Raw genomic sequence first — 24169 nt, 5'->3', positions numbered from 1 at the left:
TTTAAAAAAACATTTTTTTTTAGGGGCCCCCCCCCCCCCCCCCCCCCCCACACACACACACACACCAGCACACAGACACACAGACACACAGACACAGACACACAGACACACACACACACACACACAGAGAGACACACACACGTCAAACCCCACTGCCGTAACCCCTCCGCCCCCCGTCGTCTGCTCTCTCGTATTGAACGAACCACGACAGCAAGAGAAAAGTGAGAGAGAATGAGAGAATGAGAGAGAAGAGTTTGAGAGAAGAAGAGTTTGAGAGAAGAGTTTGAGAGAGAGAAGAGAAGAGAGAAGAGAGAAGAGAAAAGAAAACAATATTACCACATGTAAGAAAAGAGTGAAAAAGGGTCTCTTTCTCTCTCTCTCGTTTTTTTTTTTCTGGGTACGTGCGTGGTGGTCCATGGATGGATGGCTGGTGCTCGCGGGGGAAGGAGATGTGGCAGGCAGGTTGTGGGGTGTGCTGTTGCATTTGCAAGGGTGATTTTCTTTTATTTTTTTCTTGCTCGAGCAACGCTCATGGCTCACGCTCTTTGGGCCTTGGTTGGGATGTGTTTTTTCAATTCCAGCTGATTGCTGTGCCGCCAGGATGACGAGTCATCGCGAGGGTGTGCCGGCAGAGCTGCTGGGCCCGCAGGGTACGCGGGTACAGCGGGATGACATTGATGCCGAGGTCATTGCCATCTACTTTTCGGCGCATTGGTGCCCCCCTTGCCGCCAGTTCACCCCAATGCTGGCCGAGACACACAAGACGCTGCGAGCCTCGGGCAAAAAGTTTGAGGTCATCTTCTGCTCGATGGATCGCACTGAACCCGAGTTTGCCGAGTACTTTGCAACCATGCCTTGGCTCGCCATCAAGTTCCAGGACGTGCTGGCCCGTCAAAACCTGCCCAAAGCCTTTGGCGTCATGGGCATTCCTTGTCTGGTTCTGCTGGATAGCAACTTTGAGGTCATCACCACCTGGGGTCGCAATTATATTAGTCGCGATCCCATGGGTGAATACTTTCCCTGGCGCGAAGCGCCCCCGGGTGGCTGGTGTGCCATCCTGTAGACAGTTGGTATTTCCTCCATGTCATGCCTGCAGTCTGGTCAAATATCCTTTTATTCCCACGCAAAGCCGCCCTGGCTTTGCGGCATCGGACCAGCAGAGCATACCAGTGATTGTGCATGTGATGGTCTCCCTCATTTTGTTGTGGCACCGTGCTCTTGGGGTGAAGTGAAGCGGTTAATTGATAGGAAGCCCCCCCCCCTCCTTGTGCCGAATGTCTTGCCGCATGGCCCATCCCGCCCATTTCTTTCGGACCTTTGGTGCTGATACCCCACTTCCCTTGCCAACCTTAAAGCGTGCGTAATCAGGCATGTCCCTCTACCCATTTATGAGCCCTTGAGCCTTCTGCGCACCTATGAATCCTCTACGAGCCCTCTGCTCCTCGCCGGATCGACATCGGTTCCGCCTCTGTGTTGGAGCAAAACATCAACGACATGTTGATTCAGCATCTGTTCAGGTTGTCAACTCCCGATTAAACAGTTTACGTTGTTAAAATAGAGGTTTTTGCAGTTTTACACAATTTCATAACGTTACATATTGACGTGAAAGATAGAATAATCTGCTGCACGATGTTTCTTATTGTAGTAAACATGGTAGTTGTTGCTGCACATTGTTGTGGTTTTGTTTTTTTTGGAGCAAAAGACAGTTCGCTCTCTCTCTCTCTCAAGTTGATCTCTCTCTGTGTCTCTCTCAAACTCTCTCAAACTCTCTCAAACTCTCTTTCTCTCTCTCTCTCTCTCAAACTCTCTCTCTCTCAAACTCTCTCTCTCAAACTCTCAAACTCTCTCTCTCTCTCTCAAACTCTCTCTCTCTCAAACTCTCTCTCTCTCAAACTCTCTCTCTCTCAAACTCTCTCAAACTCTCTCTCTCTCTCAAACTCTCTCTCTCACAGTTTTCTCTTTCTTCTCTCTCTCTTCTCTCTCTCTTTCCTTCTCTTCGTTTCCAGTGAAATGGCAGCGGTGCGCGCGGGCCGATCGACGGCCACGACTGCCGTTCGGGGGAGTCGGGTGCTGGGACGAACCGTCCGCCAACTGACGAGTGACGGCTATCTGCACAAGGTATGTCCACGCACACGGAAGAGCTTGATGGACGACTTTTCGCACGGCGCTTGGCGCTCGGCTGCGCACACACCCGCAAGCACGTGCTTCAGTGCCCAAGGCCTCAATCTCATGCTGGCCTGATGGAATCCAACCTTGCTGTTTGCCCTGGTGCCTTTGATTAGACTGAGATTCCCACCTACCAGTTCCAAAAATCTCTGCCCCAGCTCCCATTGCCCAAGTTGGAGAAAACCCTTGAGCGAGTACGGTTTTTTTTTTTTCTGCCTGGTTATCTTTGCCGATGAGCGATTGCAGTGCTCCGTTCCCTCCCCGAGCCTTCTCTCCTCGATCCTTTTCTTTAGATACTCAGACCTCACACGAACTCCCACATTGTGCATGATAGTACTTGAAATCCGTTCAACCTCTCGTCTCCGAGGACCAATATGCCAAGACCAAGGTTTGTTTTTGGGTTGCTTGCTGGTTTGAGGTGTCGCCCCTCCGACGAGCTCTCCCCCATGCTCGTCCTCCTAATCGCCTTCATGTTATCTCGTAACACTTCCTCCCAGGCCTTGGTCGATGAGTTTCGCAGTGGCGTTGGTGCCGAGCTGCACAAGGAGCTGGCAGCCGAGGTTCGTGATTGCCTGCTCCTCGTCCTTGTGCCAGGGCATGGTTGAATTTTTTGTCGGCAACTGGAAATGCTTGATATCGGGTGACTGAACGGTCTGCTCCTTCTCATGGCGCTGCTTGCTTTTCTACGACAGAACAAGGGCAGCGGCACGAGCTACATTGCCAAGCCTTGGTACGAAATGTACATGAACTACCGCGACGCTCTGCCCATCAACATGAATCCTCAGCTCACCTTCAAGGATGATCCGGACACCGCCAAGCAGCAGCAGGTCGCCTATAAAATCGCTTCGCTCTTGCCGCGTATCATCACCTTTTTTTTTTCCTTCACCCAATGCCGGGCCCTCACCCTGACCCAATTTGACTGCACAAGGCGGCCCGCACTGCTAGCTTGATTCATGCCTCGGTGGCGTTCTATCGCACGCTGCGAGACAAGCAGCTCAAGCCAGGTTGGTGCAAGTCGTGCACAGCGCAGGCTCGTCCAAAAGCTCACTAGACCTGGCACGCCCGCCCGCATCCTCCTGCTAGATCTCTATGAGACAAACGAGAAGCGCAGCCGCCACCCCTGGTTCACCAAGCTTGTCAATGGCGCACCCGACAAACTCTCCTGGGCCATCGGCTTTTTGGCGGGCGCCTATGCCCTGGACATGTCACAGGTATGACGCGCCTTGCTGTTGACTGGCCCGCCCACTCATTCCGACCTTATCCCCTCATCTCTGAACACCACGCCATGTTGAAATAGTACAACCGTCTCTTCGCATCCACGCGTGTTCCTTGCCCTGGCACGGACAAGCATGTCACCTACCCTGAAAGCCAGGCTCGGTAGGCCAAACTTGCCCCATCGTTTCATGGTTGATTTGATACACCCCTGCAGAGGCAGAAGCCGTGAACCTTTTCCGCCCTTGGCGAGCCCATGCACAGTTTGCCACGTTGATCTGTAAGAGCCTCTGCTCATGTTGTGCGAAACTGTGAACGTGTCATAGCCATGTGGTCGTTCAGTACGGCCACGAGTTTTTCGCCGTGCCCGTGCTCAAGGAGGATGGTACGGCGGTCCCCGAAGCTGAGCTCCACGCTGCCATCCAGCAAATTGCCACCCAGCCCCCCAACACTTCCTGCGCTCCGCTCGGTGCAGCCACTACCCTCAATCGCGATACTTGGGCGGCTTTGCGGTATGGCTTTGTACCGCCCTGAGCACATGCTTTCCAATAAGGTGTCTGTCCGTCAAATGCTTTCTCATGTTTGCATACCCACCCCCCATAGTCAAGAGTTGATTCAGAACAACAAGAACAAGACTGCCTTGGAAATGATTGACTCTGCCCTCTTTGCCGTCTCACTCGAGCACCGTGAAGCCGGCCCTGCTCCCATGACCGAGCTCGAGAACATTAGTGACAGCCAGTGGGTCGACTTGCTGCGTGTAAGTACCGAGCACCGACTCATGGGACTGTTTGGCTTGCTCGACGCGGCTGTTCGTCAGCCTCTTATATATTTGTCGCATGCGTGCCCCTATTGCATGTGTGCAGTGCATGCTTCATGGCGACGGTCGTAACCGCTGGTTTGACAAGTCCTTCCAGCTCATTGTGACAAAGAATGCCAAGGCCAGCGTCAACTTTGAGCACGGCTGGGGTGATGGTGTGGCTGTCTTGCGCTACGTCAACGAGGTGTATGAAGAGAGCACCAAGACCCCATCCCCAGCGCCCCAAGCTGGCGTTCAGCCTCAGCGCCTCGACTTTGAATTTACCGACTCTGTGACCCAACAGCTAAACAAGGCTGCTACTGAATTCGATGCTTTTGCCAACTCGGTCGACTGCAAGCTTCTCCAAACGCAGGTGAAGCACTGGGGCCCATATCAGCTCTTCTGCAAGCTCAAGCGTGCTTGTGCGTTCCTTTCCTTCAAGTTTCCTAGCGAATCATTCACCAAAATCCATCTTGACCTTGGTCAAACATAGGCAATGAATACCGACCTGCTCAAGAAGCTCAAGCTGGGTGCCGATGGTAGGAGCTCCGTATCGTGAAGCTACATGGTCGTGTGTCCATGTCATTTGTTCGCGATTTGGGGGTACTCGGCTAATCTGGATGCGCGACTCGGATAGGCACCCTCCAAATGGCCTTCCAGCTTGCTTACTACCGTCTCTTTGGTGAAAATGGTGCGAATCGCCTGCCACATCGTGGCCCATTATTGTTCTTTACGTGGCGAAAGCGCTTGTGCAATTCGTCCGCCATCCTTGCCAAGCAGCCCCTTGTTTCTTTCTCACCTTTGACCTACTCTTACCTTCGATAGCCTCCACCTATGAGTCGGCTTCAACTGCTGGCTTCCGCCATGGCCGTACCGAGACCATCCGCTCCTGCACCCCGGAGAGCGATAAATTTGTCAAGGCCTTCTGCGACCCCAACGCTACTCTCGAAGAGCGCGACAAGCTCATGCGTGCCGCCATTAAGAACCATGCTCAAATCTCCAAGGTCGGGCCTTGTCTACTCGCCACCTCTACAATGTACTGCGGCTGCTGTGGGGTGCTGTCACTTACGCTGGGCATGTGGTCGCTGCTGGCAGGATGGTCTTTTGGGTGGTGGATGGGATCGTCACTTGTTTGCCCTCCGTGAACTGGCCCAGCGCAAAGGACTCCCTGTCCCTGCGATTTTTGAGGATGCTGTGAGTTCTGTGTTGCATTATCATGCGCATTGTAGAGCCACGCCCGGCAAACTTGGGAATCTGGTTTACTGGCCGCCTTTGCCACCTCGCGCCACCTTACCTTTTTGAGGCAACTGTTAACTAGGCCTATCAAAAGTTGGGTCACATCATTATCTCGACGTCCACTCTCGCAAGCCCGGCGCTCGATGCCGGCGGCTTTGGCCCCGTGAACAAGGACTGCTATGGCATTGGCTACGGCATTGTGGACATTGGCGCGCGCTTTATCCTCATGACCTACCACCTACAGTCGGATGAGTTCCTCGCCAGTTTGGACAAGGCAAGTTTTGGCCTGAGCTTGAGCAGAGCTATGCATACGTTCATCAGCTTGAAACCCCATCTTTGTTGACTCACCGATCCGTTGCCACGCGTAGGCCATGCACGACATGGTCAAGGTAGCATCAGGCGAAAACTTTTGAATGTCCCCGCTCTTTGTGGGCTCACGATAGGATGCATATCAGCCGTTTGGGTGCCACCGCGGGCTCGCGTTGTTATCACATCACGGAGCAGGGCTGACTCAAGAAAATTATGCACAGGCCACCGTGCTCACCCCGAGACATTTTTTTTCCTCCCCCCACCCCAAACAACAATTGACGTGTGATCGTATATGAGTTGTGGCTGCGCAAACTTGAATCCGGATGTAAATTTTTGTAGGCAAATCATTGTGCTCTCGCCATTGCCATCGTCATGCTGCACAGCAGCAACAGCCAGTGACGCGGACCCTGGCTGCATCAGCTTGACTTCATGTTATTGTACCAATCTGCACAGTTTGGTTGAGCCGCGCCCACCTGCCGTTGGCGCATGGCGCACAGGTGCTGGCGCAATGTCCCCAGGCCATAGCAGCACGGAACCGCTAAAGTTCAGATTCCTGCTGCCGCTCTGCTATTTCAGCTTGAAATGACTCGTGTAGTGCTTCAAACTGGCCCCGCCGGTGCGGATCTTTGCTCAAGCACCGCTGCATGGCCTGTGCGGCAAGGAGGTCGTGAGGCATGAGAAGGTGGTCAAGCACGACTTTACGCAACGACGAGCCTGCCTGCTCTCATGGGGCAATCGCCATCACTCACCTGGGCAACAGCCGTCGGGCTGCCTGGCGGTGGGTGCAGACAAAGGCCTTGTAAAATACGAGAGATGCACTCCTGCTCTGATTGAATGTCGGCGTAGGGTACAGTGCCCAGGGTGGTCAGCTCATGAAGAAACACACCAAAACTCCAAACATCCGAGCTGAGGGAGAAGCGTTGACTACGCAACACTTCAGGCGCATGCCAGCGGCTCGCCACCGTGATGGTGCTTTGCTGAAGGTAGTAGTCTGCTGCCTCAAGAGCAGGATTAGCCGCAAAGCCGTCCTCTGAGGCCACGGTGGCCTCCCCTGAATGTAACAAGCGGGCGTGGCCAAAATCACCCAGCTTCACCTAGTGATAGAGCCCAAAAACTGTCAACATCGTGTTCATGTGCAGCAGGCTGCGGTCCTGGGTGCGAAGGCATACCATAGGCGTTTGCATGTGACTGCCTAACACATAGGCATTGAGCAGGAGCACGTTGCGTGCTGCCACATCACGATGCACTATGTTGAGGGAAGCCTGTGATGGGAGCGGCTCGTGAATTAGGATCATCCACAGAACAGGCTTGGGGGGCAAGTATGTCTGCGCAGATGAGGCAGTGAGGTTGATGCAAGCATACCAAGTGTTGACACGCTGACGCAACTTGCTGAGCGATGATGAGCAAATGGAGATGGTCCAGCCATACTGCGCTGAGTTTGAACAAAAGCGCGGCGTCAGGCAACGTCGAGCAGCCATGCTCGACTTTATAGGGTCAGAAAAGGGTAAAAGAGAAACAAGGCTGCGGCTTTTTGCGGGCTACGGCAATTCTCTGACCGTGTGGGGCTAGCTGTGCTCGGCTCCGTCGCATGAGGGTGAGTAGATCACCACCTAGCCAGCCAGTACACCCAGGTTGACACGGAAAAGAACGTGGAAGGCATGGCTTAGATAAAAGTGAAATGGAAGAAAAAAACCAGCGAAAGCACGCCACTTGGGCTCACCTGCGCAGTATTCACTAGCGGTGAGAGTGGAATCACCGAGGTGAAGGCCGCAAATCTGCAAGATGCAGGGATGTTGGCGGCTAATAGCCATCATGTGCGCTTCGAGGAGCAGGTGTAGGGCACTTTCAATAGCAGTTGCTTCGGTTTGGTGGGCTTGTTTGACAACAACTGTTGATCTCTTCTCGCCTTGGTGCAAGGTGGCCAGAAAAACGGCCCCAAAGGCACCGTGGCCAAGTTCGTGCTCAAATTCGACCTGGTTCGGCTGAAACTCGATGCTTTTCAAAAATGCACGCGTGGCAGCCAACCGCGTACTACTCTGAGCTGTGAGAGCCAGGCCTTGCTCGATACTATCAAGAAAGTGGTCAAGCGCCGAAGTGAGCAAAACGGGGTGAAGAAAAACGCCTGGGCATTAAATTGCACACTGGCAGGGTGGTGACTGACCGCTTTTGTAAAATGAGGACGTTATTGGAGGTGGGCACGACCCTGCAGATGCGACATGGTCCGTAGTTCAGCCGACCAAAGAAAAAGGAAAAAAAGAGCAAAGGTTGCTCAAACCAAAGGCTCAGCCCAGCTGAGAGAGCAGATCAAAACAAAGGAGCATGCCTTGAATGGCAGTCGAGTGACTTACGGTTTGCGCCGGGTGTAAAGGAAGACGGCCGTGGCTAGGGCGAGGACGACAAGCGCAGCTAGACTGATGCTAATGAGCAATGTCGTGGAGGGACTTGCGTTTGAAACGGCATTTTTTAGAGCCGGTTCTGAAGGCGTGGCAGTTGTGGAGGCCAAGTCGCAAGAGGCGTTGGGGTTGGCGACAAAGTCAGGGACTAGAACCTGATGCAAGGGTTCCTGGACGTGGGGTGAGACGTCGGTGACGTTGAAGACGAAGATCCAAGAATCATCGGGGTACCAGAGCAATTGAATGGAAAGCCGACCCAAGAGGTTGATGTTGAACTCTGAAAGCCAGATGGCGGTGGCTGTCTCGGAATTGAACGTGAAGATGTCGAGCCCCCAGCCCAAGCCAGTGAGCGGGACGGTGAAGCAGGTCGAGGTGGTGTAGTTGGAGTCATTAGTAAAAATGCGAGCCAAGCCGTAGGAAACGTCCACTGCCACAGGCAAACCAAAGCAGCGGCCGAACAGGCTGTCAGACACATCAATGAGGTTGGAGCAGAACCGCTCATCACGACCACAAGGGCAGTCACGAACACCATCGCACAATTGGGCCTGTTCAAAGACGGGGCCATCGGTGAGAGATGGCGTGCACGGCAATACCACTGGGGCGGGCCCCATGTGCTGTCCAAGACAAGAGCAAGTTTGGGTATTGCAATGCGGGGCCGGAGCAGCCTGGCAGGAGCAGTTGGTGTCATCGAGGACGATGGTGGAAGAAACACTGCAGCTGCGGGAGAAGGAGTAGTTGAAGGCACCAGCCTCAATAGCAGTGATGGGGTTTCCGGTGAGGTTGATGAAGCGAAGTTGGCGCTCGGCCATCATCATGCCGGGGGTAATCGTATCCAGGACGTTGTAGGCAAGGTCGATGGACTGGACGTGGGGCATCGTAATGAACAAGGTTCCTTCGAGGGCCGAGATGTGCGATGACGCCACGCGCAGCTTGCGGAGACCACGCAGGCCATGCATATCATTGTTGCTGATGGCGCGAATGTACTGGTACTGAAAGTCCAAGGAACGTAGCTCGGTATGGCCGCTGTATCTAATCAGGTTTGTGAGCTTGTCTTCGGGTGAAACGCCTCGCCCATCACAAGATAGAGCACCAGCTGCAAGGTCGTAGGTGCAGCCGGCTGCTGTATAGGCGGGACAAAGGCTACCACTGGGGTCGGAAACAAAGAAACCGTCGTCGGTGCAGCGAACGCGGGACCACATGGTGTTGGAGATACAGGCGAGTTCGCAGAGAAAGCCGGCCGGGATGCGCGTGATGACAGTGCCGTTGGACTTGCACTCATAGGGATTAAGATGGTTGGGCGTACAGAACACTGGCTCGGGAGCTGTGCTGGGAGTCGTTGCCAAGGCTGGCAAGGCCACGGTGCAGACCAGGCACGATATCACCAACGTCCTCCATCTTACAGCGGCTGCCGTTGGAGCCGCCATTGACCTGGTTGGATTTTGGTCCCAAAAAGGCGGTAGGGCACGCCTGTGGCCAATTTCTCAGAAGCAGGCCACAACCACAGAAAGGCCAAACCTCCAACCCAACAAACCCAGCCCACTCACATGCATACCATGCAAAAAGCCAGGCCCAGGGTCCAGGTCCAGGCCCTGGTCTATCGGGACCTTCTTGCACCGGGCCGGGCTCAGCTGGTATCCAGCCACACCGCCCCCTCCTCTCGCTGTCAGGTCGCGCGCGATACTTTAAAATGGGTCCAATCGACACAATACGCATGCTGACAACTTATTCCGTCTGACAAGTACTTGTCATGATTGGCTGACAATTTCGTGAGTTCTCCTCCTTGCCCTGTTCGTATGGGCACAGCTCTACGGCTACCTGTCTACAAACCTGTACCTGTACCTGTATCATCTCTAAACCTGTACCTGTACCTGTACCTGTACCTGTACCTGTACCTGTACCTGTACCTGTACCTGTACCTGTACCTGTACCTGTACCTGTACCTGTACCTGTACCTGTTCCTGTACCTGTACCTGTACCTGTACCTGTACCTGTACCTGTACCTGTACCTGTACCTGTACCTGTACCTGTACCTGGGATAGATATGAGTGCCTGGTCGTGACCTTCTCCCTCTCAGCATTTTCCCCAGTCGTTGTGAGTTGGGCGTGGGGATACAGATGAGAGAGGGATAGGAGGTGATAGGCACGGACAGCGCAAGCCCGAGCAGTACACGCTTGTGAATGACAAGACCAAAGGCCTGTCCTTTCGTTGCTGTTGATGCTGAATTCAAGCACGCGAGCCGATGACAACTTCTACTCGAGTTGCTGGAGGATGGCGGGCACAATCGTGCTGTTGGCCAACCATTCGTAGCCAGGCGGGCAATGCGGGCACCAACAACCTAACGGAACAAGGAGCCAACGGTGAGGGGGCGGAAGGTGGTCTCTGCATGCCCTTTGGCACACAAATGCGCAGGTCTCTCACGCCTTTCCACTGGACAACACGGCATGGTTTGGGGGACAACATACCTTCGAGGCCAAAGCACTGCTGCTGCGGCACAGGTCCACATTTGGCCACAATCTGCAAAAGCAACCCCGTAGACCCAACGGCAAGGCACGCCCAGTGATGAAAGAGTGAACAGGCCCGGCGGCCAAGGAGGAGCGGATATTGAACCCCGGCTTGCAGGGACGAACCGGGTCGTGGAGGTTGACGGTGGGGATGTGAAACTGCGCCATGATGCCGGCTGCTTCCTCATTTAGCCGCAGCACAGTGTCATCGAGACCCACGTCGCACAGCTCAGCCGAGGTCAGGGCAAAAAGAAGCTTGGTGTTGCTGGCAGTGGCCCATGACGCCATGTGCTCGGCAATGCTGGTCAAGTTGTCGGCGTAATTGTACCAATAATCAGACTGGCCTGCAAGATGAGCGGCAGGAAAAGTCGGGCATGAGCTGCATTTGGTCAAAGGCATTGGGACGACGAGCAGCAGCAGCAAGCTATCGAGTGGCCTGAGCGTCTTGTCGCGCCACTGCTACTACAAGGTACGATCATGATATCTCAAGATATCCTTCTCTCTCTCTCTCTCTCTCTCTCTCTCTCTCTCTCTCTCTCTCTCTCTCTCTCTCTCTCTCTCTCTCTCTCTCTCTCTCCTCTCTCTCTCTCTCTCTCTCTCTCTCTCTTATCAAAGACAAGACAAAGCAACGCACCGGGGACCACCGGGCTGCCCGCCGTCACCAAATCGTGGAGTCCAAAATTGAACATGACCAGATCTGCCTCGAGAGGCATGCCGCTGTAGGTGCGCAGAAAGTAATCAAGGCATTGTCGACCGTCTAGTCTCATCCATTCAACCAATTCCAACAGGGATGAGTCAACAAGCACAAGCAGAGAACTGGATGACCAAGGTGCTTTTTTTTTTGAGCAAAGTCGAGCTCGGAGGGAGGAGACATGGGGCTTACAGTTGGCGTCGGCAGCTCCACCGTCACGGTGGTCGTCGGGGGAATGCATCACGTCATAGTCATCACCCAACAGACTCTGGATATAGGGGGTGTAGCTGAACCGTGCAGTGGCATCAAGACCGGGATGAAATGACGGCAAGTGGCTGCGAGGGTGGGGTCGGGTGGTTCGAGACTTACCCAATGGAGACGGAATCGCCAATGACGAGAACACGAGTCTTGCTGCTGTTAAAAAGGCGAGGCGGGCCGGGCTTGCAAATTTGATGACCCGTCGTATTGGCACCTGTGATTGATCAGGCGGGTGAGGAAGGCAATGCAGGTAGAGGGGTCTGGGCTGCATGTGACCACGCAACCGGAAAGAATGGGGAAGTTGGCGGTGAGCATGAGACGTAGAACTAACCCGAGGTCGGAACGCAGGTGGTGACGATATTGTATGACTCATTGCCCAGCTGATTGTCATGACACACGGTATTCGCTGGGCAACAAGTGTAGCCTGTAAAGCAGAGAGGGAAAGAGTGCGCGGTCGTGCGCCATGTGTTTTCCATGAGCAAGTCTTTCCGGGGTCAGTTTCAAGTTTGCAAAACGCACCACTGCTGCAGCAGACGGCTCCCTCCATGTTACAGCAACCATATCTGGATGAGGCAAGATGGCGGTGCAATGTGGAGTGAGATGATCGGAGAAGGGTCGAGCGGGTCTCGGCTGTGCAGCGAGATTGATGTAGCAGAGCATTTGCACTCACCCATCGGGCCCCCACTGGTACGGGCAGGCAGTGCCGTTGGCGCAAGTGCCAGGGCCGGTCAGTTGCTGAGCTGGTTGGGCCACCGCACCTGCCACCAAAGCGGTGAAGGCCAAGGCCAAGGCGCAGACCACTGGCCCAGCTTGAATAGCCATGTTGATGGATATCTCTTGCTAGGAGACGTCAAGGCCAGCTATGGTAAAAAAAAAAAAAGGCAAAGCCAGCAGGGTGCCTCGTCAACAAAACGACCTCGAGGAGCGTGCAAAAGATCACGCAACGAGCACGCCAAAGCCCACGATCGATCGGATCGAAAGAGATTTGATGGTCGGTAGCCCGGAGAAGGAGAGTGTCCAAGTAGAACCATCAACAAAGAAGCCCGCACAAACGGCCCACCCCATCCGATCCCGAGACACAGACGACCCACTGCCCCCATCGACGCGATCGCAAACTCACCTCTCGTCTCTATGTGTGTGTGTGTGAGAGAGAGAGAGAGAGAGAGAGAGAGAGAGAGAGAAAAAGAAAACATCAACATTGAAATTCTCCCTCTCTCTCTCTCTCTCTCTCTATGTGGTAGTTGTGCTTTTCCTTTGCTCTTTCTCAAACCGACCAAACCAATTCATCTCTCTCTCTCTCTCTCTCTCTCTCTCTATTCTCTACTCTCTCTACTCTCTACTCTACTCTCTACTCTTTACTCTCTACTCTCTGCTCTCTACTCTCTACTCTCTGCTCTCTACTCTCTGCTCCCTGCTCTCTGCTCTCTGCTCCCTGCTTCCTGCTGCCTGCTCTCTACTCTCGACCCTTTCAGCTCACACACACACACACACACACACACCTACACACACACACACACCTACACCTCAAAGTCAAAGTGTGATCTAATTTAGAGTATCGCAATGGCGCAGCGAAATCCGTTTCGCGCGCGGGCGCCAAAACAGCCGAAACGAGCGCGCCTTGACTTTGATGAGCCCTGGGTTCGGGGGGAGCTAGGGGTTGGGGTGGCGGTAGTGCCCGTGTCCGCATCATTATCACCATCGTCATCCTCATCGCCGCCGCCGCCGCCACCATCAGCACCAGAAGCACCAGAAGCAGCAGCAACAAAAACCGAGGTGAAGGATGTAGTGGTTTCGGGCTCGACCGAAAAGGCTCTGCAGGGTCCTGCTGCAGCTGTGAGCGCTGCTGCCACAAGGGTGCCGAGCGTACCACTTACCACTGGGGACAATGCACCAGTCTCGTCGCTTGAGACCAGCCGTCAGTCCTCCGTGCCTGGACACAACCAACCCCGGGCAACATTTGTAGCCCCAGCCAGCCCTCCGCCGCCAGCTGCCAGCCCACCCGGCTCAACCCCAGGGACCCCCGAGTTGTTTGGCCCCTCACAGCGGCAATTCGCTCCTCCACGCCACAGCCCCCGTCGTAGCCCCCGCCACAGCCCTCTAAGGCGCCCCACAGAGCGAAATCGGCCCGTCCCCGTTCCTTCGGGCGCCACGGGCCCTCGAGTCACCCTCAGCGCCCGCTTGTCTTCACCCGAGCAGCGGCCCGCACAGAGTCGCATCAACCCGCACCTGCAAAACATTTCCCCCGTCAGCCGACAGTTTGCACTCCATGAACAGCGCATGCAGGCTCTTTCGCAGCGCACCGCCACCGTAGAGGACGTAAAAGCCTCAAAGCCTTTTGGATCTGAGCACGGCGCTGACAACAGCCACGCAAACGCACCCTCGCAAACGCAGGTGAGTCTTGTTATTTTCTTCTTTCTTTTCCTTGACAATGACACGAGGCTGAACTAATCGGGGCCCAGATACTCACAATGAGCGTGCCTTGTCGAGTCTCACACGGCCCAGCCGAGTTCTCAGCACAACTCATCCACTGTCTCCTCGATACATTGTTGCTGTCGTAACCATCGTTGTTGTTGCTGATACATTTGTTCATGTGAATTTTTCTTTTCTTGTTTCTCTCTGTTCCTGCGATGGCAACGAACAGGGGCAATATCAGCGCGTGCTTCAAAGACAACGCCTTAGGGCGCAGGCTTCCGACCCAGGTACAAGGGCGCCCACGGAGCTGGCTGGCCTTGCTCTTCCTCTCGACCGTACCACCTCACCTCATGACACTCGCGCTGGTCCTCTTAGAACATGGCGAATCAGCTTTGGCTGATCCCTCCACGGATCACCTCACAATGAGCTGGCTCTCGAGTGGACTCGACCCGCGACTCATGAATAGTGTCCAACTGTCCTCGTCAGTTGACATGCCAAATGTCACCCATGATCGCGACACCGCCGTGAATGCAGTGCTGCGTCGCCTCGGCGGGTGTCCAACCGAGGATGCCAGCCTGGCCACGGCGCTGCTGCAAGCCTCCCATACGTATGCTTTTCCACCCCTCGACGAACTTCAGGTACGTCCTGCCAGGCTCCCTTCGGCCCTTTACAAATATCTTCCCTGGACATAGACACAACGGCGACAGCGGCATATCAGGTCAACCTCACATCTCATCTGCATGTAGACCCTTGCCGTGAGCGAAGATTCACTTCCAGACGTCTTTCAGGTACCTTGCAATTGCTTACACAACACCCAGGCTTCTCCTTTGTCTTGCTGAATCGCGCGCGTGATTGCCAAAGGCTCACCAAGCCCGTGCTGTGATAGAAAATGCTCCCTGTGCTTGTCGAACAATTTCGAGCCGCCTTGACGTCTCTGTTGGACCTTCTTTTGCAAGGCGCAGTGCCCTACTTTTTTGTCAACTGCAAATCCCTCCACGCCATGTTTTGGTGCGGTTTGATTTTTGTCTTGCTCTTTTCTCATGGCTTTGACGTGCACTTGTCTCACGCATGTTGCTTGTAAACTGCGCTTTGACCATCGCCCAGCTCGGCTTCTATCGGAGGCCAGTCACAGCCCCGGGCGTACCTTGCGGCCACAAAAGAAGGCTTTCGCCAGCGCATGCGCGCTCACGGTGAGCACTTGATGGAATGCACCATCAGCTTGCCTTCCCTGCCGCTTCGTGCTGGCCATGTCTCATCTATTGTTGGCACGCATATGAATAGGCGTGACCTTCAAAACCTATCAAGAACTTAGCCAGACTACGGCCCAGCCCTTGCCGGGCTCAGCGTCGCCCCGTCGTTCCTCCAGGCGACGCAAGCCGCGCGTTGTGGTCGAGGGACTTGAGCTCGTACGTGAGGACACCAGCTCTCAAAGCCTCGATTCTGGCGCTTTGCCAGTCCATGCGTCACCTGCCATCTGCAAAGACTGACCGTGCCCTTTGACCTTTGTTGTGGCGTCAGAGTGCCGACGACAAAGAGCCCGCTCCAACTTCGGCGCTTGGCTCAGCTGCCGTGGTTTATGGCGCCGACAGCATCCATGCACTGGGCAATCTACTGCTCAATCGCCACTATCTCAGTGATTCTGCCATGTGCGTACGCTTCCGAGTCGTGTTGCATCAGCATGGCGCTTCTCACCTCCAGATTGCTCGAGCCTGCATCTTCGCGGACTTGAGAGAAACTGATGTGATAATTCTGGCCAATACTTCTCCTTTTCTTTAACAGCAAGCAAACCATCCCGCCGCGTCTCGTTGCCGACGTACCCTTCCTTCACGCCCAGCTTCAGGTCAGCCTTGGTCACGCAGTTGCCACCGCGGCCAACGAGCGTCTTGGGCTCGCCTCCCCGACTACCTGTACGAGCATCTCATACCCCTGCCACTGCTGCATTTGCAATCAACTTGGTAGTTGCCAACCCTGACATATCGGGAGAGTGCAATGAGTGGAGATGCCTCCAAGACTCGTCGCTCACGCAAGATACCCGCAACAATCACGATGCAGGGATTCTTCACGCCCATGGCCTGGCTGCGGTACGAGACCTATCGGTCGTGGCTTGTCGCTGAAAGACGCGCCCTGCCGTTCCCCCATTAGTTCATCTCACGATCAACGCACTTCCCTTAACAAGATTGCAAGAGCAAGCCCTCGTCCAGTTGCCTGGCGAGGTTTCTTTGCGCGGCAATTCCGAACGGACATTTGCCGCACTCCTTCACCTATTTCAAGTCGCAGACGCACATCCACTCTTGGCAACGACGCTCAGCCACCCCATTTCAGACCAGGCACAAGCGCAGGACCAGGATCATGAAGGTGAACCCGTACAGCTGGGCCATCTGTGCTCGAGCGACGTGGGCGAGCTGTTGTGTCGCGCGCCACCCCCGGGGTGGAGTGAGCGCTTGCAACGCCTAACGAGAGCCAAGCACGCCTTTTTAGTAGATTTATACAGCGAGAGCCCAGCCAAGGAGGCAGAAACCACTGCACCACTGATCACCCCTGCCACGGCATTCGCACGCTGGCGCCATTTGTGATCTGAGCCCCATGTGCAGGTGCAAACGGTACCTCGGAGCATGGGCTTTGCGCTGAGCGCGGCCGTGGCCTCGATACTTGGATGCACCACATGCTTTAAATGCAATGGAGGGCTGTTGATTGTTATGTCTGCAGTCAATTTCAAAACGACTCGAGTGTCGGCAACGCCCAAACGTTTAAACAAGACGGCTGGCGGTCAAAACGTGGAAGGAAGATCAAAGAAGAAAGAAAAGAAGGACATCATTCGGCAATGACAAAGGCACAGCAAAGTCAAGGCGATGGGGGCGGTGTCAATCACAGAGCAATGTGGTGTGGGAAGGCACACCGAAAAGACGACACCTCAACTTTTGAACACAAAAACGAGACCCAGAAAATGAGAAGAACCAGCGCCAGCCAGATGAAGAAAAGAAAACATGATTGTGTTTACTCTGGCACACAGAGACACATAGTGCACATACGCAACATAATACGACTAGTTCTGAGCACGTTGGGCGAAAAACTTGACATCAGGATCCGAGTCCGCTGCAAGTTGATCCAGAGCCGGCTTGACCTTGCTAGTGATTGCGCTGAACAGGGAGATAGAGCAAGGCGTGGCGAGCAATGAAAAATGATAGGGGTTGAGGAACAAGTGACTCAAGCAACCCGGGGGAAATGAAATAGGGAAAAAAAAAAGGAGGGGGGGGGTGCTCACCTCTTGTCAAAGCTGCGCTTGATCTCGCCAAGAACCTGGGCCACGTTGAAGCGAATATTGGGCACAGGGTCGGTGGCCCTTCGCAGGATGGCAGGCAACACGTCCTTGCTGATCGTGCTTGCGTCCAGGACTGCAACAGTCGACTAAAGAAAGAGATAGACATCAACCCCCCACACACAGCTTGTGAGGAACAGCATAGTGGCACTGTACTGAACGACAAACACGGCACGGTATCAAGACGGACCTTGAAAGCAAACAGGCCGGTGAGACGGCGCAGATAGGACTGTTCGTTGCTGAGAGCGACGATGCGGGGGACCAGGGTCTTGTTGGCCCAGCTGTTGCCCAGCTTCTGTACCAAGCCGGGAAGTTGTTTGATCGTGCTGTCGCGGACGGCAAAGATGTTGTCGCTCAACCAAGACTAGCGAGGCAGATACACCGGGCCAGCAGCGTGAGCGCAGTGTGTTAGAGCCCAAAAGGGCCAGACCATTTACATCAGTGGCAAGGAGCTTACCATGACAACGGGCATCAGGCGTGCATCGAATTGCGATGCGCCGACGCAGCCAGCAAACACGGGAAGTTGCTCGACAATGGCCAGACGCACACGCCACTGGCTATCGCCTGCAAGGCTGACAATGCTGGGAACAAGAGCAACTGCGATTTGATCGCCACCGATGACGTCTTGCAGCATGTGGATCTTGGAAACCACGTTGAGGCGAACCTCAGCAAACTATGTCAGCAGGTTGTGCGGGGGAAAATAAGTAGTGCGGGTGGTGTCATCAGCAACATTGTGAGCGCAGGAGTTGCGGCAAACTTGGCAGCAGCCCCTTAAAAAGAAACAAAGAAAACTCGCAACGGGCGCGAGCGCAAGTTCGTCAAAGCAGGTGTGAAACATACCGGGTCCTTGAGCAGCTTGGCAATGATGGGGATGAGGTGCTCCATCGTCTTGTCGCGGCCAAAGGGGGCAGCGAGCTGGGGAATAACGCCAGAGAGGGCCGCACGAACGTGGTTGTTCCTGATTCGAGCGTGCAGGAACCAGCATGTGAGTTGGCAAACAGAGTAGGTAGGCTCGTAGCAGGGCTAGCAGGCTGATGGCGGGGTTGAAACAAGAGTTGAACGCACATCTCGTTGGTATCACCCGCGATATCGTTGATGAGGGTGGTGAAGTTGGTCAGGAAGAGGACGCGACGATCAGCCTCGGGAAGGGCCGCGCCAACCTTGGGCAGCTGAAAGACGGCGTGAGTGCGGACCTCAGCCTCTTGGTCCTTGAGAAGGCGAATGAGAAGGGGGACGAGCTCGGCCTTGAGCTGCTCGCTAGGGACAGCAGCCTGGGCATCAGGGAAGGCCTCTGCCACAGCATTGCGCACTTTCCAGCTGCGGTCCTTGGAGGCAGCGTTGAGAGAGGCAATGACAACTCCGCCTTGACCAATGCTGTTGAGTTGCGTGAGGAGTGCAGGGGCAGCAGAAACGGCAAGGAGGCGGACGGAGTCTTGATCATCCTTGACCAACATCTCAAACAGTGGGAAGATTTCCGAGGCCGTGACTTGCGGCGTGGCGTGAGGCAAGATGTCCTTGAGCGCAGCCGCAGCGGCGCGGCGCACCATGGGAGTCTCGTCACGGCAGAGGTTGGAGAAAATCTGGCGAAGGATGGAGCGCGCATCCTCAGATGTACGCATGTATGGAGTGGCAATCAGACCGCAGGCCGAGGCGCGAGGCGAGAAAAACTCGGCTACGGAGGTAGGTAGCGGGCCAAAGCGATTGCGCGGTGAGATTATCTCGCCGTTGAAGTCTACAAGGCGTCGCTCAATGACGAGAATCGGGGAAAATTCGGCGTGCGTACCAGTGGAAAGGCGATCGACGCACGGCACAAAGTCGGAGACAATGTGTGTGTCAGGCATGGCCAGGCAGATGATGTTCATTGACTCGACGGCTTTTTGGCGAACAACAATCTCATCGATGTTGGCCAGCTGCTCAAGGGGGGGCAAGATGGTGCGCGCATGGGCTTCGCCGCCCACCAGGGGCACAAATTTTGCGAGCTATTAAAAAGACGACGCCGCATTGTTTCAACAAGAAAGAAACGCGCGCGTGTGAGGGTTTTCGCTGGGCCCTTGGATGTGAATCGTTGACCACAAGACCAGGCGTTTCTGCTGGGTTGCCCGAGCGAGAGCGAGCGGGCGTTGTTGCGTTTCCCTGGACATGGCAAAGCGGGGGGTTGGGCTCACCTCTTGAGCCACGGCCAAGCGCACTTCATCCTCATCATCAAGCTTGTCTGCAATAGGAAGCAAAGTACATGGGGTGTGAGGCCTCGTGCTGACATGCAAACGTCAGGCAAGTGGTCTGCCTTGTTGGACGCGAGGTTAAAGGAGACTGACCGCGGAGGAATGGAAGAAGCTCATCGCGAGTGTCTTTCTCGCCAAGGGCCAGGGCGATGGTGGAAAGGCGCTTGACCGAGTTCAAGCGATTCTACTCAAGTAGTCGGCGGCCGCAGTAGAAAGAGGCCCAAGAGCAATGAGTTGAGTCGCTCGAGAAAGGAGGCATGGCAGGGAGCCGCCAGCGAAATCGTCATGGGCACAAAAGTCGATTTGTCTAACCTGAACATCTTCGTCCTGCAGCTCCTCGATGAGGATTTCAATGGGGTGAATGTCGGCCATGGTGGGCAATCGTCAAAGACAAAACCAGGCACTATCATGTGGGAAACCGGAGAGAGAAGGAGGCGGCGGAGGAGGCGAAGGAGGAGGAGGTCAGAAGGCGCATGAGTGAGAAGCCGATCGAAAAGACTTGTTTCATCAAACAACAATGGCGCATTGAAACAAGCATTCGTGCACACGGGGCCTGCGAGGCCAGCGTGAACCCTGGCCCGATGGATTCGCCCTAGTCCAGTCGAATACACAAATCCAATTGGACATCCAAAGCCCAGCGCTGCCATTTCACCTCGTTCAACCCGAGTGTGTGTGTCTCTCTCTCTCTCTCTGTCTCTCTGTCTCTCTCTCTCTCTCTCTCTCTCTCTCTCTCTCTCTCTCTCTCTCTCTCTCTCTCTCTCTCTCTCTCTCTCTCTCTGTCTCTCTCTCTGTCTGTCTCTCTCTCCCTCTGTCTCTCTCTCTCTCTGTCTCTCTCTCTCTCTCTCTCTCTCTCTCTCTCTCTCTCTCTCTCTCTCTCTCTCTCTCTCTCTTCTTGATCGCACCATGGTCAAGATTCCCCTGCTGGCCAAGGCAGTCAAAGGCAAGACAACAAGACCAGGCCAGCACACCAGAAGGACGCGCCACGGCAGTGCATTCATGTACCAAGCCAGAGAGGCTCTCAGCTCAGTCTGGATGGCGCTGCCGTTTCCAACCCAGTGGTCCACACACACACACACTCTCTCTCTCTCTCTCTCTCGCTCTCGCTCTCTCTCACACATTCTTTTGTTTCGAGTCTATTTTACCTGAATGACTTTGACAAGAAATTACCACTTGATATTAGTTCTGACAGTTGGTAGCAGGTTCTTGGGTTGAGTGCGATATTGGTGTTGACCGCTTTGGTCTTGGTACGGCAGAGGCGAGTGTTCACGGCGGTGGAGACGATCAGGGCACAGAGACCCTGGGTCAATCGCCGGTGAACCAATACTGACCGCCGCCAGTCGAATATTGACTGGAGCCGTCGGCAGGCACAGCGGACGCGCACGCACGTCGTTAGCGTTGAGTGTGATGAGCTTGGCTTGAATAGTTCAAGCACTGATATTTCATGGTCAAACTTATTCACAATCTCTCACACCAAAGATCTGACATTTGTCAGGTAAAAAGTATTTTACTATTGTGATAGTAAAGTATTTTACTTGGGGAGGGACCGGCAACGGCCCCATAGTTGCAACCACCTGCCTCGCTCGACACCAGAGCACGGCATGCTGTTCATCGGCGAGTGTACATGACATGGGGGAGAAAGGGCAGGGCAAGAGAAAGGCACAGGCGTTATGGATATAAAGGATCAATTTGTGCTTCAATGTCGGCTGGAAGGAATCGACACTTGACAGAAACACTTGGGCTTGGCCCGCAAAGGATCGAGAAGCACCCGCCATGGCGTAAGTACACATACACACACACAAAAGTGCGCAGAGCGGGTGGAGGTCGGTTGGGCTATCGCACACGCAGTGTGGACCACCAAGAAACGAGGGGAAAATGTAACACACACGCACACACACACACAAGCGCAATCACACGGGCGCGGAACACAAGCTAAACGCCTTTTTGAGAGCATCAAGAGGCATTCAGGGCAAGGTTACGACGAGCCCGCTTACAGAGCTGACACAGCGTCCGTAACGGCGTCGCGTTCAGCTGATGCCGCGTCCGAGGCAGCATCGGCAGCGTTGCCACCGTGGTATTGCGCCTCAGCTGATGCGCCCTTGGAGGCCATCTTGGCCTCTGCACCAGCCTCCTTGGCACCCTCCTTCAGCTCCTGACCGGCCGCCTTGGCCTCTTCACCAGCCTCATCGGCACCGGCGCCAATGTGACTGACGGCCTCCTTGGCATGCTCGTAGGCACTCGACACGGCCTCTGAAATGGTGGTGGCAGCGTTGGACATGCCCTCGCGGACAGTCTCGAAGGCGTTGTGACCACCTTCCTGGGCTTCTTCCTTGGCCTCGACCATGTTGTCCTGGGCCTCGCTATGCTCGGGCTCGGTTGCCGAGGACACCTGTCAACGCACCCACAATAAAAGAGCATGCAGAGCAACAAGGTCAGAGAAACGTCAAATCGCGCGTGTTCTCGTTCAAAAAAAAAGCGAGAGAAAGAGAGAGAGGGAGGGAGAGAGAGAAAGCAACACACACAAACACGCCAAGGCAATGGTACGTACGTTGGAGAGCTTGTCACGGGCCGACTCGTAGGTATCAATGATGGCCTCCTCAATGTCTTCAGCCTTGTCCTTGATCACCTCCTTGGCATTGTGAGCCGATTCCTTGATGGACTCCTTGGCGTAGGTCGCCTTCTCAGAGGCCTTGTCCAGGACTGAGGGGTCAGTGGTGTTGCCCGTAAATTCGGGGGCGGCACGATCGTCCAAGGTGGGGCCAGTCACACCGGTGGCGACCTCAGCGTTGGTAGAGCCAAAAGAAGCCTGCTCACGAGCCTCCTGGGCCACACGAATGTGCGTGCGGGCCGAGGCCAGGTCCTCACGAGCCTCAGCCAGCTTGTTGCGAGCAGCAGCACGCTCCTCTTCGCTGGCCGCCTGGAGTGTCTCGCGCAAATCCTGGGGCATGACGACAGCGCCGGCGCTCTCGGGCTCGATGGCGTCCTGAGTGGCCGCCTTCTCGTGGATGGCCTGCTTGGCCTGATCCTTGGCCTCGATGGCGTCCTCCTTGAGCTCCTGGCCCTTGATCTTGGCGCTCTCCTTCATCTCAGTGGCCTTGGCCACGGTGGTGTCCTTGGCATCAATGGCCTTGGCCTTGGCCTCTTCCTTGATTTCAGTGGCCTTGGCTGAGGCCTTGGAGGCGTTGCGCTCAATGGCTTCCTTGGCTTGGCCGGCCTTCTCGGCCGCGTAGTCGCGCACCTGCTCGGCGCCCTCCTTGATGCTTTCCTTGGCAGCCGTGGCCTGGTTGCTGGCCTCGACCTTGGCGCGCTCGGTCTTCTCGTTGATTGACTGCTTGGTGGACTGGTATCCGTCCACGACGTTGTCCTTGGCGTTCTCATATGACTGGTTCAGTGAGTCGGCCACCGAGTCGGCCTTGGCCTCGACGGAGTTCTTCATGGACTGAGCCTGTGCAGAAGCTTGCTCCTTGGCCTGCTCCATACGGTTACCGGCCTCGTCACGGGCCTCACGGGCACCAGACTTGATGGCCTCGCCGGCCTCGCGAACGGCGGCCTTGGAATTGATCTTGGCGTTCTCGGCATGGTTGGCAGCAGCCTTGCCATCAGAGGCAAAGGTGTTGTTCTCGAGCGTGTTGGTAACACGAGTGTTCTGCTCCATTGGGGTCGCCATGATGCTTGATCTGTGTAACGCTGTAACGTTCAAAAGGCAAAGCAAACACGAATAGGGTAACTAGCAAACAAAGAGAGTTTGTGGTATAACGACTGGTTGTTGTTGTTGATGTTGAGCTGGATCGGTTGATCTGTAAAATGCTATTCTGATCGACCCGTCGACCACAAGTAGGTTGGCCGTGACGGCCTTGGCGTCAGAGCAGCCCACACGGCATGTGCGCATGCAAGATGCTGTTGCACGGTCAAGAAGCTGAACGGGCAAGGCGTGGAGCCCCTTGCCTCGACTCGGCGCCAGCGCCAGCGCCAGCACCAGCCATGAGAAGTAAGGGGTGAACGGAGAATGGGACACGCAGAGTCGCGATTCTCCGTCTCCGTATCTTGATCGAGCTTGACCATGCACACAAGGCTGTCCAGTAGCTCTCAAGCTTGTGGGTGAGTTGATGGAGCCCTGAAGCGAGGTGGTTGGTGGTGTCGAGTCCCTGTGTGCGTCGATGGAGGGACCAGTCCATGGGAAAGGACGTGGCTACTGTGATCACGATCATTCCCTTTTGCAGTGTGGTGTGACTGGGGACAAGGGCGGAGCAGCTGCTCGTCTTGTCGCAAGGGAAGCGTTGGAGGCGTGGGAACTGTGACAGTTGAAATGGGACAGGTTGCGCGTATGCACAAAATCCAAGAGCTGCATGTTGTGATTGTCGTTGCGGCTTGGCTTGGCTTCACTTGTGCCATCAGCCACACGGGCACACATTGCCACGTTACCCATGCCTGCCAATCTGATCCATGAAGCGATAGCCAACGACCAGCGATGATGATGATGAAGAAAGAAGAAGAAGAAGAAGAAGAAGAAGAAGAAGCAGCCGAAGCACACGTGCTTGCCGTTGTGTGTGTGTGTGTGTGTGTGTGTGTGTGTGTGTGTGTGTGTGTGTGTGTGTGTGCAAAACAAAAAGTAGCTGACATCCCACCCACTCCCCTTGATGCACGCGCAATCGCCATCAGA

The 24169-nt window shown here is 55.0% G+C and overlaps 6 protein-coding genes across 6 annotated transcripts; 3 read left to right on the top strand and 3 right to left on the bottom strand.

Moving 5' to 3' along the window:
- Positions 1–601: 601 nt before the first annotated feature.
- On the top strand, positions 602–5753 carry MONBRDRAFT_34499 (uncharacterized protein; the record flags this gene model as incomplete). The annotated part of the gene is made up of 17 exons (XM_001750246.1): positions 602–1047; positions 1707–2118; positions 2283–2360; positions 2501–2554; positions 2664–2726; positions 2859–2993; positions 3095–3170; positions 3250–3377; positions 3464–3543; positions 3705–3890; positions 3982–4135; positions 4242–4547; positions 4668–4713; positions 4812–4865; positions 5000–5178; positions 5270–5368; positions 5493–5753. 17 exons carry the CDS (start codon positions 602–604, stop codon positions 5751–5753), a joined length of 2757 nt encoding a protein of 918 aa, XP_001750298.1.
- A 504-nt stretch (positions 5754–6257) lies between these two features.
- Positions 6258–12384, bottom strand: MONBRDRAFT_12385 (uncharacterized protein; the record flags this gene model as incomplete). Its single annotated transcript, XM_001750205.1, has 9 exons — positions 6258–6368; positions 6469–6813; positions 6889–6981; positions 7440–7494; positions 8068–9457; positions 10575–10626; positions 10740–10957; positions 11497–11639; positions 12233–12384. 9 exons carry the CDS (start codon positions 12382–12384, stop codon positions 6258–6260), a joined length of 2559 nt encoding a protein of 852 aa, XP_001750257.1.
- A 738-nt stretch (positions 12385–13122) lies between these two features.
- MONBRDRAFT_39085 (uncharacterized protein) lies at positions 13123–16116 on the top strand (the record flags this gene model as incomplete). The annotated part of the gene is made up of 5 exons (XM_001750245.1): positions 13123–13953; positions 14262–14612; positions 15493–15620; positions 15754–15814; positions 15934–16116. 5 exons carry the CDS (start codon positions 13123–13125, stop codon positions 16114–16116), a joined length of 1554 nt encoding a protein of 517 aa, XP_001750297.1.
- A 901-nt stretch (positions 16117–17017) lies between these two features.
- On the bottom strand, positions 17018–19884 carry MONBRDRAFT_29781 (uncharacterized protein; the record flags this gene model as incomplete). Its single annotated transcript, XM_001750204.1, has 10 exons — positions 17018–17111; positions 17237–17379; positions 17481–17654; positions 17748–17963; positions 18131–18248; positions 18356–18962; positions 19074–19269; positions 19456–19502; positions 19606–19696; positions 19825–19884. The coding sequence occupies 10 exons, from the start codon at positions 19882–19884 to the stop codon at positions 17018–17020; spliced, it is 1746 nt and encodes a 581-aa protein (XP_001750256.1).
- A 295-nt stretch (positions 19885–20179) lies between these two features.
- Positions 20180–20658, top strand: MONBRDRAFT_29780 (uncharacterized protein; the record flags this gene model as incomplete). Its single annotated transcript, XM_001750244.1, has 1 exon — positions 20180–20658. A coding segment is annotated over one exon (477 nt), but the record flags the coding sequence as incomplete, so codon positions are not given.
- Positions 20659–21499: 841 nt separating this feature from the next.
- MONBRDRAFT_29779 (uncharacterized protein) lies at positions 21500–23176 on the bottom strand (the record flags this gene model as incomplete). Its single annotated transcript, XM_001750203.1, has 2 exons — positions 21500–21898; positions 22058–23176. 2 exons carry the CDS (start codon positions 23174–23176, stop codon positions 21500–21502), a joined length of 1518 nt encoding a protein of 505 aa, XP_001750255.1.
- Positions 23177–24169: the final 993 nt, after the last annotated feature.

The sequence above is a fragment of the Monosiga brevicollis genome, genomic scaffold (genome assembly GCF_000002865.3).
Source record: "Monosiga brevicollis MX1 MONBRscaffold_38 genomic scaffold, whole genome shotgun sequence".
NCBI lineage: Eukaryota > Choanoflagellata > Craspedida > Salpingoecidae > Monosiga > Monosiga brevicollis.
The sequence above is the reverse complement of the archived record's forward strand: the minus strand, read 5'-3'. Positions and strand labels throughout refer to the sequence as shown.